General features: G+C 58.4%; 1 protein-coding gene across 1 annotated transcript; it reads left to right on the top strand.

The window, feature by feature from the left end:
- Nucleotides 1-501: 501 nt before the first annotated feature.
- Nucleotides 502-13286, top strand: BX661DRAFT_199084 (uncharacterized protein; the record flags this gene model as incomplete). Its single annotated transcript, XM_051538295.1, has 21 exons — nucleotides 502-714; nucleotides 880-1404; nucleotides 1434-4502; nucleotides 4526-4655; nucleotides 4706-5174; nucleotides 5216-6579; nucleotides 6611-6788; nucleotides 6821-7684; nucleotides 7717-8287; nucleotides 8317-8540; nucleotides 8567-8782; nucleotides 8817-9245; nucleotides 9308-9407; nucleotides 9446-9733; nucleotides 9772-10131; nucleotides 10197-11132; nucleotides 11182-11466; nucleotides 11493-11521; nucleotides 11563-12413; nucleotides 12473-12678; nucleotides 12726-13286. 21 exons carry the CDS (start codon nucleotides 502-504, stop codon nucleotides 13284-13286), a joined length of 11868 nt encoding a protein of 3955 aa, XP_051390714.1.
- Nucleotides 13287-13441: the final 155 nt, after the last annotated feature.

Genomic DNA, 13441 nt, shown 5'->3' with positions numbered 1-13441 from the left:
ATTGGTCTACCACGCCACCTTGCCCATTGCCAAACAATAAAAAAAAACTACAATCACGTGCTGTTTATAAGCTACTATGGGGCCAAATTTTTCTGGGCAACGGCTGAGCGCTGCAACTATTTCAACTTTTTTTTTGCGAGACGGGCAATTCCATTCAAGCGCATGTTTCAGCAACAGACCGCAGGACCACTGCTTGAGTGCTGTCTACTTTTCTTTTCTTTTTCAGTTTCTAGCTTATTAAAAGTTTGCTTTATTATTATTTTTCATTTTCATTACCCTCATTGCTTTATCGTTTCAATTCACTCAACAGTTCGAAACACAACAAACTAGGATCGTTTGCATATTTTCACGCTCGTCGAGAAACCCACTCAGCTCTCTGCGCTCCTCCACGGTTTCAAAGCATACACACGCGTTCGCAAGGAGCAACCCAGCAGACACTCCCCCCTCATTGTTGCGTGCTTTGTTCTGCATAGACAGCAACTCTACACTTTGGCAGCCAAAATGGCAATTACAAACTTTGAAGTATATGCAACGCGTTTGCGCGACGAGAGGCTGGATGTCAAGCTCAAACAAACAATTGCCCACGAGCTATGCGAGTCCTTGGAGTTTTTCCAGCTCCAGGACTACACACGGTTTGTGGCCATACTGTGGCCAGTCATTCGTGATCTGTTGCTCAAGACGCCGCCGGTGTTCGTCAGCTCAGCGCCCGAGCAGGTACGTGCTTACGAGAAAACTACTGCAAATTGGCACTCCAATCAAAATTTTGAAACACAGCTTTGAATTCAACTCAACTCAAACCAAAACTCAAACTTTGATTTTTTGCTTCTCATTATTACCTGTCTATAGAAGCTGCGCTCGACGCTGCTAGACGTCATACAGCGTATTCCACACAGCGAGGTGTTTAGGCCCGTGGTGCTGGAGGTGGTCACCACTCTGCTAGCTCTGGTGAAGACCGAAAATGAGGAGAACGCCGTCGTGTGCCTAAAGATTATATACGAGCTACACCGCATGTATCGCCAACTGCTCGATGGAATCGCTTTGCCGTTTCTCGATTTGGCGGCCGAAATCTACCGCAACGCCGATCAGATGCTCAAGGTCATGGACAGCCTTGACACACCAGCGCCGCTGTCCACGCCCAACGTCAATTTAATGTCTCCCAGCGCCATGTCGCCGGGCCCAGACATGGGAGACGTGTCGACAAAAAACTTGAGTAAAGCCACATCATCGTTCAAAGTGTTGACCGAAATACCAATTATTGTCGTCTCGATCATCCAGGCGAACCGCCGCCACGCCGACCCGTTCGTGACCAACATACTGCCGCTAATCCTGCACATGCTCGAGCTGAACCCAAGGGACTCATTGGGCATCCTGAGACTGCGCAAAGCCAAAACCAGCACTGGCGCAGTGCCCATTCTGACCTGATAACCGCGCAGTCAAAGACGCTGTCGTTTCTGGCCTTTTTTGCTCGCGGATTCACGCCACTGCTGATTCCATTTCAGGACCGAATCGCGAATCTGACACTGCAGCTTCTGTGCCTGTGCCCGGCTGAGGCGACCGCCACGCGCAAGGAGATTTTGATTGCCACCCGCCACATTGTATCGACCGACATCCGCAAGGCCTTTTTGCCGATCGCGGACAAATTCCTCGACATGCAGGTCCTGGTCGGGTCAGGCCTGGCCAGCCAGTGCATACTCAAGCCATTTGCGTTTAGCATGCTTGCCGACCTGATTCACCACATCCGTCTTGATCTTTCTCCCAGCCAGCTCACGCGGATGATCGACTTTTACGCCGGGTGCATGCACGACCAGTCGCTGAGCTCTGGCGTCCACACGATGTGTGCCAAGCTGCTGCACAACATTACCGAACGAATCATGCTTCTCCCCGACAAGCGCCACGCCCGCATTCTGCTGCTGACCATCTTAAAGACATTCACGTCCTCGTTTGCGGCCATCGGCAACCAGGCAGCGGCAGCGATCAGCGACATCAAGTCCGGAGGCGTGCACGCCGAGGAGAAGATTTATGGCGTTAATGAGCTGATCCGCACAAACGCGTTCGAACAGGGTGATAATATCAAGGAGCTCCGCTTCCTGCTGCGCAGCCTGGTCACCGGCTGCAAGAACGTTATCTACGGGCTCAAACGCTGCGACTCGATGCTCGCAGTGGGTATGGATCCGCGTGCTCAGTCTACCAAGGCCGAAGGTGCAGAGGCCGAAGGCACAACAGATGCCTCCGGCGCCAGTATATCCATTTTTTCGGCAGCGTCCACGCAGGAGGCCCAGCTACTGGGCTTTGAGCTTGATCTTTTGTCGTCACTGTTCCGCGAGGGGCTGCGCGCCTGCCGCATCCACGACATTGAGCGGATTCGCAGCGAGGTCGCAGCGAGTGCCGCCCAAGACAGCGTCGCTGATGTCGATGACGACGGCGACGGCGAGGCAACACGGTCCCCTGCTTTGTCGCGCGAGGCCCAGATCAAGCTTGTCGATCGCGAGGGTAAGGAGCAGATTGAGCACTTTGCAAATCTGTTCATCAACCTCGATCCGGCTGTCTTCCATGAGCTGTTCACGTCGCAGTTCGACTACGCGTTCCAGGCGATGATCGACCACTGCGCGGCCATATCGAGCGTCCAGGTGTTTGTGGCGTCGGACCCCAATTCGCCGGCCTTTATCTCCATCATGCTGCGCTACCTGTGCGACCGGCTGGATCTGCTCGGGTCAGACGACGAGGCGCTCACAAGCACAATGCTGCATCTGTTCAAGATCGCATTCCTGGCGCTAGCGCTCTACCCTGAGGCAAACGAGCCGGTGCTGCAGCCGTACGTCCAGACCATTATCAACTCGGCGCTGACCATATCCAAAGCCGCTAAGCGCCCCAAGAACTACTTTTTGCTTTTGCGCGCCCTGTTCCGCAGCATCGGCGGTGGCCGCTACGAGACTCTGTACAAGGAGGTGTTCCCTGTGCTGCAGAACCTGCTTGAGACCCTTAATAGTGCGCTCGGGTTCACCAAGCTGGCGTCGTCGATGCAGGAGCTGTTTGTCGAGATTTGCCTGACTGTGCCCGTGCGACTCAGCGTTTTGCTCCCCTATCTATCGCTGCTGATGAAGCCGCTCGTGTTCGCACTTGAATCTGGCCCCGAGTTGGTGAGCCAGGGCCTGCGGACACTGGAGCTGTGCATCGACAATCTCACGCGCGAGTTCTTGGACCCCATTTTGACACCCGTCATGGATGAGATTATGTCGTCGCTGTGGCTGCATTTGCGGCTCCCATCCAGCGCCTCGACACACGCACCCGTGGCCGCGCGCATTCTGGGAAAGCTGGGCGGACGCAATCGCCACATGCTCCTGACACGATTCCCAGTTGAGTCTGGCGAGCAGCTTGACTCCGGCATTGGCTCGGGCACCAGCGAAGACAAGCTCTCTGTCTCGATGACATTCGAGGGGCTCCCGAGGCTGGTCTCGATGCCGCTGATGGATGCGGTCATGTTTTCGGTCAAGGTGCTCGAAGACCGTGTGTCGACCAAGCAGCTAGAGCTCGCACGTAAGGATGCGGTGGAGTTTATTATGGCCTGTTCCAGGTACACACTCGTGCTTCCCTTTGTCACCGACAGCCAGGCTGACAGCGCGCTTGAAGACGCCAAGAGCTACAGCCGGCAGCTTATCGCGCTGACGTCCGACCCGCTTGCGTTGAAGCGCTTGGCCAACATTTCCTCGCCCACCGCGCAGGGCAGCCAGATCTTGGAGCGCATAATTGCGTCGTGCCCCTCGGTCGGCGACACCTTCAAGGCAGGTACGCCCATTGTCACCAACGAGGCTGCCTTGACCGCGAGCAATGCCACGCTGAGTGAGTTGTGCTCTGACTCTGTAGTCGCCAGCAAGAGCATGCCAATCAGCCACAGCGGCCTAATGCACGTCATTTGGGCGCTCAGCTTGGCCAGCGTGCATAGCGATGCCGCCCGGGAACTACTGCTGTCCATCATTGCCATCGGCGTTCGGCAGCACATCATACAATGTGTTGAGGCCGTGTCGCCAGAGCCGGATTCTGTGCAGCAGGACGCAAAGACTCACGCGATGTCGCTTGCCAGTGCTGTTCCCGAGATCATCTCGCGCGTTCTGGTCTCGCGCTCGAGGCGTCTACGCGCCATGGGAACGCTGATGCTACGGCACTTTTACACTACGCTGCGCGAGCTGCTATCTAAAAAGGCCTCTCTCGTTGGCCAGCTACCAGCAATGCAGACCATCGTCTCCGACCTGTGCGCAGCCTGCTACGACCCTGCCATTGATACCAAACATAGTGGATGCGTTGGAATTGCCTTTATCGTTGAGGAGCTCGACCTAGGGCGCACTTGGCTAGCTGAAAACCTGCTTGAGCTCAGCAAGGCGCTCTTGTTCACCCTAAAGGACACTCACTCTAACGTTATACCAAGCACGAACCCCGCCGAGTCGTCCGCTACTCTCATGCGGATTATCAAGCAGGCGTTTCCGCCGACATATTTGCGCCACCGGACGGTGATGGAGCGGACACCTTGGAGATGGACTGCGAAGACGGCTCTGTCAATAATGGTGTTACCAGCGACGTGCTCATGTCTGACAGCGAACCCGGCCAGGAGAGCAACCTCGATGCAACCTTTGCTGCCCCTAAGATTGGCCCCCTACGACAAGGTCCTTTGCCGAGCTTCCGACTACGTTGGCCAGCGATGCTATGGTGATAGATGGTGAGGTAGAAGGCGCCACCCCAACTCCCACGAGTGCGATTGCTTTTGAAAAGTCAGACAATGCGAGCACCATGGGCGCGAACGGTGCGATTGACAGAAGCAGCGGCACACCCGATCCTAACAGCAAATTCGCCAGCGGAGACCGTACACACGCACCTGACACGGAACAAGTAGCAGCTGATGGCAGCGCCGCTCCCTCTTCTGCAGTCTCTGTTTCTACTCCTGCTCCTGCTCCTGCCGAGATGCCCGATGCTGATATTGCAATTGACAACGACTTGACTAAATCTGCCGCAGATGCTGGCGAGGAGCCAGTATCCGGCGCTGCCGATGCCGACGCTGCTGCCTCTGAGGCCGATGCGGTGGACAAGAGCAGACAAGAGGGGATGGCTGCTGCCACCCAACGGGCCATGCTGGCGTTCAAGCGACTTTTGGCGCGCCTTTCGCCTGACAACAACCGGCTGCTAAAGTCTTCCTGGCGCTGATCACCAAGGAGCTGGCCAACCCGAGCAACGAGGTCAGAGACGCAGCAAAGGCGTGCTTGGACATTTTGGTCGATGTCACCGGCTGCAGTGTCACCGCGCTGCTTCTCCCATCTCGCGATCGCCTGCTGATACCAATATTCGGGAAACCCCTGCGTGCGCTGCCGCACAACATGCAGATCGGAAATATCGACGCAATCACGTACTGCCTGTCGCTTGATCCGCCGTTCCTTGAGATCAATGAGGAGCTTCTGCGTCTGTTGTCTGAGGCGCTGGCTCTGGCAGACGCCGAGGACCAAGCGCTGGTCAATCATCCAGCACAGGTTCGCACAAACACCATGTCGCTGACGCACCTCCGGCATGTGTGCATCCGCATGCTGACTTCGGCAATGGTGCGCCCCGAGTTTGCCGACGCCAAGAACACGCCGACTCGCGCGCGCATAATATCGGTATTTTTTAAATCTCTTTACCACAAGTCGGTCGAGGTTGTCGACGCAGCAAACGATGGTCTGAAGCAGGTACTCTTGCAGCAGCAAAAACTGCCCCGAGATCTGCTGCAGACTGGGCTCCGGCCGATCCTGTTGAACCTGTCAGATTACAAACGGTTGACTGTTGCAAGCCTCGATGGCCTGGCGCGGCTACTCCAGCTGCTGACAAACTATTTCAAGGTCGAGGTTGGGCGCAAGCTGCTGGACCACATGCAACAGTGGGCCAACCCACACCTGCTGCAGGCCGCGTCCGAAAAATCTATCGAGGACATGAACGAGATCAAAATTTTGGTTGCCATCCTGCAGGTCTTTCACCTGCTGCCGTCGACGGCGGGCGTTCTCCTGGACGACCTAGTTGGCTCGGTTGTCAATTTAGAGGTCCATCTGTGTCGCAGGGAGTCCAGTCCTTTTAGGAAGCCGCTGTTCAAGTTCCTCAACCGCTACCCCACCGAGTCTGTGGTTTACTTTGTTGAGCGAATCGAGAGCACTCACTACGCGCGCATTTTTGTGCACGCGCTGAGCAGTTCGGAGTGCAGCCCGTTGCGCGAAGCGCTTATGTCTCAGACACCGTTGCTGGTGAACATTTTGCGCGAGTTTTGTATACACGCCGAGGCGAGTAGCAACGCCAATGGCAGCAGCACCAGCAGCAGTGTCGATGCTGCGGTGGATGCCATGGCGGTAGACTCGGAGGGCGCACCGAACGCTGCTGGTTTGCCAACCAGGCAGCCGCCAGCCTATAGCGACGCTGTTTCAAAGCGGCTGTATATCGCCATGGAGGCGGCAACCATGATCCATGCATGCCTCGAGTTCCAGCCGCTCTGGCTGGAAGAGCGTAGCGACCTTTTGCAGACGCTTTTTGCGACGTGGACCGCTTCCACCTCGCTGGGGGTGGCCCCGACCAGTCGTCGCGCCTGGCCAAACCAGTGCTGGTCGAGCACTTGGTGCATTGCCTTTTACTGGCCACGCGCGCGATGGGCAATCCACCGGCCATTTTATTCAGGCTACTGATGTTGCTGGGCGCAGCTCGAGCGTCATCGATGTGTCGTTTGTCTTCAAGTATGTGTGGGACAGCCTTATAGTGCGGTGGCCGATTTCCAAGCGCCGCGAGATTCTGTCGCGTTCTTGGTCCGACTGGCCGACATGAGCACATCCGACGAGTCAAATGCCATTCTGCTTCAGCACTTGATCAACCCGATGGTAGCCACAGTCTTTACACTGCCGGACATTGCACTGACCGAGAGCGCCAGTGACACCGGCAGTAGTGGGCATGATGGCAGCAGCGCCACTGCGCTTTCCAGCACCCCGCGCCCGCCGCTGACGCAGGAGCAGCGCGGCATTGAGCTATTGCGTGCGCCTGTCATAGCGATGTTCAACCAGCGCGTGTGGGCAGTGCACATGCCCAATGGCGCGCAGGCTTTGCTCGTCAAGCGGGCGTCGGTGCGGCTGGAGCTGGTTCAACTGTCATCCATTCTCATCCGGCATGCCGCCAGTGCCGTGAACGACATTCGCAAGGACATCATCAAGTTTGGGTGGAACTACATTCGCAACGACGACATCATGATCAAGAACGCCTCGTACGTGCTGGTGGCACAGTTCATCGCCGCATTCGATACACCATCGAAAATCATTCTCCAAGCGTACAGTTCGTTGCTGAAAGCGCACCACGTGGAAAGCCGATTCTTAGTTCGACAGGCACTGGACATACTGCTGCCAGTGCTGCCCATCAGATTGCCGCCTACTGCTCAGCAGGGCAATTCCGGAGAGAGCGGCAACGGTGCCGCCGCCGGACCGCCTGCGTGGGTGGTTCTGGCAAAGCGCATTCTGATTGAAAATAGCGCATCGTTGGCGCATACGACGCATGTGTATCAGCTCATTGCGGGGCATCCGTCGATATTCTTCCCGTACCGAACGCAGTTTGCGTCAAATCTGGTGGGCATCTTGCAAAAGATGTGCCTGACGCACAGCGCGACCTCAGAGACCAGGACGCTTGCGCTGGATATCATGGACCTGTTCTCAAGTGGGACGCCATGCTGGACAATAGAAAGGACGCCGAGACTGTGCCGGCCGGCGAGGCAGACACCGGCAGCAAGCCCGGCGTCAATGCCAATGGCAGTGCTAACACTAGCACTAGTACGCCAGTGCTGGTGCCAGCAGCATCAGTAGATTTACTGATGTCGGAATCGCGGCGCGAGACCATAGTCGGGCTACTTCTTCGAATGTTGTGCCTTGTGTTCGACTTTGCTTTGAAATCGAACTTGGGCCCACGTGCTCTTGAGCTTCTGACACAGTACTTGGACTCGAACAAGTGGCCGACAATGCACCTGCGGTTGACATTCTTTGAGCGGTCGATGCAGCAGATCGAGGCGCAGGGCATGAACCAGCAGCTGGTGCTGCACATTCTGACTGTGCTGTCCGTGGTGACCAACCAGATGCAGCCAATATGGTTTGAAGAGTACTTTGGCGTGCTGGTTGGCATCGTGCGCAAGTGCATGACGGTCGACAACGGGCAAGTCCAGAAGATAGTCGCATCGATATTGCGGCAGCTGTACGAGCAGGCAGCGGCCAACGAGCGCCTTGGAAGCTCGCCGATAGTGGCCGATCTCAAGGCCCACGTCGAGACGGTGATTGGAAGAATCTGCAGGACAACACAAATATATACGGCACGCTGCTGACGCTGCACGCCATTGGCGAGCACACAGGCGAGCAGCTCTTCTCGCACATCCCACAACTGATGAAGTTTGTCCAGAGATACACGAAAGAGCACAACTCGCACTCGGCGTCAGGGTCGCAGGCCGCGTCGGGGGCGCAGCAGGGAACCGGGACTGCCCCACCTTCTTTGCAGCCGTCGACGTCGGCGTCATCGCAGTGGGTCTGGGCAGCGATGGCGCGAGTAATGTGGCTACGAGGGTGGCAAACACCAGCGCGGATATCCTCCAGCTCGTGGCAAGCAGCGCCGGTCAGATCCCGCTAACTGTGGAAGCACTGGTCAAGGGGGAAACGCCACTGGACATTTTACTAATGCTGCTACTTTTGCTGCGCGACCACATATCACGACTGGGCGACCAACGGCGCAGCTTCCTGACACATATCATACAGCTCATCGAGCGGTCCAGCGACGCAGCACTGCTGCACGTTATCTAGCAATGGTGCGCGAGTGGGTACTGGACCCGCAGGAGGTATTCCCGACGATCAAGGAGAAGGCGATGCTAATGTCGTCATGATGAGCTTTGTCCATGGATCGGCATCTGCGAGCGACAACGCCAGCCGGGCGAGCGTCCGTGCAGGTGCAGGCTCCGACACAGATGGTGGAGACCCGTTTGCACTGCTCGAACGCAAGTATCTTGGTCTGGTTCTGGAGGTATACAACGACGTGCGGTTCACGCGGTCGGAGATGACCATGCGGCTCGAACAGGCGTTTTTGTCCGGAATGCAAAGCGAAGACAGCGAGATGCGCGGGAGGTTTCTGGCCACGTTCGACGCCAACATGCCTGGGGCGCTGTCAGTGCGCCTGAACTACCTGCTGGAGACCCAAAACTGGGAGAGCGTGTCATCAACATTCTGGCTGCAGCAGTGCCTGCCATTGGTATTTGCGGCGGCCCACCAGCAGGCTGAACTGCGCTCATTCACGACAGCAGGCAGGCACAGCGGAAGCAGCGGAGGCAGACAAGGGAGCCAATGGACATTGATTTGAAGGCAGATTCAGATGCGGGCGCTGCAACCGTTGGCAGCATTGTTCGCCCGCTTTCACGCCTGGTTTTGCTGACACGCAGTTTGCGTACAGGATGTGGGTCACGCTATTCCCGCTACTATGGCAAGGCCTCGGGCCCAAAGACCAGCACGATTTGACTAGCGGCGTCATTCGGTTGCTCGCGAAGCCGTATCACCAGGCACAGACTGGGATGCGACCCAACGTGATCCAGGCGATTCTCGACGCGTTTTGCGAATGTCAACCGGCACCGCGTCTGCCGCCGCAGTTGCTACGGTATCTTGGCCAGACGTACTGCGCATGGTACCCAGCGCTGTCACTGCTCGAAACGAAGCTGCTCGAACGACGGGAGGTTGAGCAGCAATTTTCGACCGCGCGACGGGTGTTGAGTTGGGCGCATTTGATGCGCTGACCGAGCTATACTCGGCGCTGGCAGCGCGGCACTACTTCTACGGCGCCTGGAAGAGACATTGTCAGTACCGCGAGTCGCACATTGCGCTGGCATACGAGCAGCTAGACGACTGGGCCGGCGCGCAGGCCGCGTACGAGCGCGCGCAGACCAAGGCGCGTGCAGGTGTGCTGCCATTCTCAGAGTCCGAGTATTGCCTTTGGGAGACGCGGTGGGTTGAGGCGACTAAGCGGCTGCAGAACTGGGACATGCTGCTTGACCTGGGTCTCCACGAGTCGCTGCCGGAGATCGAGCTGGACGCCGGCTGGCGCGTGTGGGACTGGGCCGAGCGCAATTCGCAGGTGCGACAGCTGCTCAAAGCCGCGCCACCCGAGTTCGCGGCAGCCCGCGCGCGCGCTTCTTTGAGACGTTCTTGACTCTGGCGCGCGGCTCGGGCGCCGGCACGGGAACCGGCTCCAAGACGGCGGACTTTCAGCGCATGTGCAAAGAGGGCATCCGCGCATGCTTGCAGCAGTGGAATGAGCTGCCAGGGGTAGGCACCCCGTCGCACATCTCGCTACTGCACATGTTCCAGCTCATGGTTGAGCTGGGCGACGCAAGCAACATCTACGCCAGCCTGGCGGCGACCAAGGCTGACAATCTCGAATCGAAATCGGGAGACCTGAAGTCTGTTTTGCAAACGTGGCGAGAGCGGCTGCCCAACAACAGCGACCCAATCAATGTGTGGAGCGACCTTGTAGCCTGGCGCCAGCACGTCTTCAAGGCCATCAACGACGTGTATGTGCCCTTTATCTCGCAGCAGCAGCAAAAGGCAGCTGTCATTGAGGATGTCGAAGGCGATTCGTCATCGGTGGCTGCTGCGGCCAAGCCCGCACCAAAGACAAAGGGCACTCGCAAGGCCGGGGACAGCGAGCCAGACTCTACCACCAAGGATGATTCGGGTGCCGGTGCTAATGGCGGAAGCGTCGCCACAAAGCCACAGCCTGCCGGCGCTATTTCTGGTTCTGGTTCTGGTTCTGGTTCTGGTCCTGGCACCAGTGCTGCTACCACCGCCGCGGCCGCTGCTGCCGCCGCTTCTGCTGTTGCCGCCGGCAGCACTCCCAGCGGCAACAACAACTCAGTGCTCACATCGTACGCCTACCGCGGATACCACGAGATGGCGTGGATCATCAACCGGTTTGCACACGTAGCGCGGCTGCACGGGCTGGTTGATGTGTGTATTGGGTCGCTGACGCGCATCTACACGCTGCCCAACATCGAGATCCAGGAGGCGTTCCTCAAGCTGCGCGAGCAAGCCAAGTGCTACTACCACCGGCCGCATGAGCTGCAGAGCGGGTTGGATGTGATCAGCAACACAAACCTGATGTACTTTTCGACGGGCAAAAGGCGAGTTCTTCACGCTCAAGGGCCAGTTCTTGGCAAAGCTGGGCAAGCTTGACGAGGCCAACCATGCGTTCGCGACGGGAATCCAGTTCGACCTGGGGTCACCCAAGGCGTGGGCGGCATGGGGGCGGTACAACGACGAGCGTTTCTGCAGCAACATGCCCGACACCACTGGTGCAGTCAACGCTATCAGCTGCTATATGCAGGCGGCAGGCCTGTGCAAGCGGCCACGCGTGCGGCGATACCTGGCCCGCACGCTGTGGTTGCTGAGCCAGGACGATGCAGCGGGAAATGTGTGCGCGGCTTCGACGCGTACAAGAGCGAGATGCCCACCTGGTACTGGATTGCGTTTGTTGCGCAACTCCTGAGCGGCTGGACGCGGCGTACAGCCGGCAGGCACAGCAGATTTTGTTGCGCATCGCCAAGCAGTACCCGCAGGCGCTGCACTACGCGCTGCGCACAGCCCGCGAGGAGGCGGTTGTGGCCCGGCAGCGGCAGGCGGGCGAGGTGGCAGCACCAGCGGCGGCTGCGGCGGCAGCACCCTCGCTGGCCGCAGACGAGCTGATGGCCAAGCTCAAAACAGCGCACCCGCTGCTGACGCTGTCGATGGAGACAATGATCAACCAGATTGTGCACCGGCTCAAGCCGTGCCCCGAGGAAGACATCTACCGCCTTGTCCACGCGCTGCTGGGCGATGGGCTGCAGCAGCTACACGCGGGCGGCGCAACGCCAGTTGACACAATTGTCGCCAACACATGCCGCGTGGCGCTGAGTCTACCGGCCGGTGGCATCAAGGCGCGGTTCGAGCGCGACTTTGGCGCGGTGCGTGGCATGGACTTGTGCGCGTACGTTACGCGGCTGTACCAGTGGCAGCAGATGCTGCGGCGCGCCATCCGGCGGCGGCCGCGCGCGCTGATGCTTAGCCTGTTCAGCCCGTTTTTGGTGGAGTTTGAGCAGCAGAAGTTCGAGGATGTCGAAGTGCCGGGCCAGTACCTGCGCCTGTCGGACACAGGCGACGACTTTGTGCGCATCGAGCGCTTCATGCCGGCGCTGGCCGTCGTGCTGCGCAATGGCAGCGTGGCGCGCACACTGGCGGTCCGCGGGTCCGATGGCAGCGTCATCCACTTTGCCGTGCAGCACTTCACATCACGCCACAACCACCAGGAGGAGCGCTGGGCGCAGCTGTACCGCAACCTCGATGTGGCCGCCGAGCAGGACCGCGACGCGTGGGTGCAACGGCGTCTGGCCCTGCACCTGCCGACCATTGTGTCGCTCGCCCCACATATCCGCCTTGTGCAGGAGCGCCCGACGCGTTCACGCTGCAAGACGTCTACGACACGTCGTGCGCGCGTACCGGTATCGCCGAGATCGCTCCGGCGCTGTACCACACGGCGCGCATGCGCGAGCTGGCACCGTCCGACGAGGCCGCTACCGCTGCCGCTGCTGCCGGGCTGTTTGAACACATCTGTCAGCATATGGTGTCGCCGTCACTACTTGCTGATGACGTGCGCCGCCACACCGCGTCCCCATGGACTACTGGCTGTACCGAGAGAACTTTTCGTTCCAGGTGGCCGTCTCCATTGCGCTGACGTACATCATTGCCAGCGCACAGCGCACGCCTGCCAAGCTGGCCATCTCGCGCGCGTCCGGCAACATCAGCCTGGCTGAGCTTGTGCCAATGCAGGCGACGCCTGGCCTGATTCACAGCGCTGAGCCTGTCCCCTTCCGTCTCACGCCGGCCATCCAGGCTTTTGTCACCGAGCTGGGGCTTGAGGGCATCCTGCCGTTTGCCGTACACAAGGTTGTGCAGCGCCTGGCCGAACGCGAGCACCTGCTGCGCGACTTCCTCGATCTGTATGTGCGCGACGAGCTGATCCACATGCCATCGGTGCGTGCGCTGGCTGCCGTCAACCCCGCCGCGCTGGCAGAGATGTGCGACCGCAACGTCAAGCTCATTGTCCACCGCGCCGCGCAGCTGGCCGAGATTCTGCCACCCAAGGATGTGCAAGACAAGGAGCTGTCGCCGATGCAGCCGCTGATCCACCTGATGGCGCAGGCCGTGGCGCCCGCCAACCTGGCCCAGATGGACTACGTGTGGATGCCATGGCTGTGATTTGATTTGATATAATATGATATGATCCGCCGTATCCAATGCCAAGCGCCTGTGCTCGTGACCTCCGCGGGTATTTGTGAACGCGGAGTGATGATCGCCGCAAATGAAAAGGGGGGTTGCATTGTTATTTGATCTTTTCAACCTTCTACTTCCTA

Source organism: Kickxella alabastrina (genome assembly GCF_025024165.1).
Source record: "Kickxella alabastrina strain RSA 675 chromosome Unknown BX661scaffold_15, whole genome shotgun sequence".
NCBI lineage: Eukaryota > Fungi > Kickxellomycota > Kickxellomycetes > Kickxellales > Kickxellaceae > Kickxella > Kickxella alabastrina.
The sequence above is the reverse complement of the archived record's forward strand: the minus strand, read 5'-3'. Positions and strand labels throughout refer to the sequence as shown.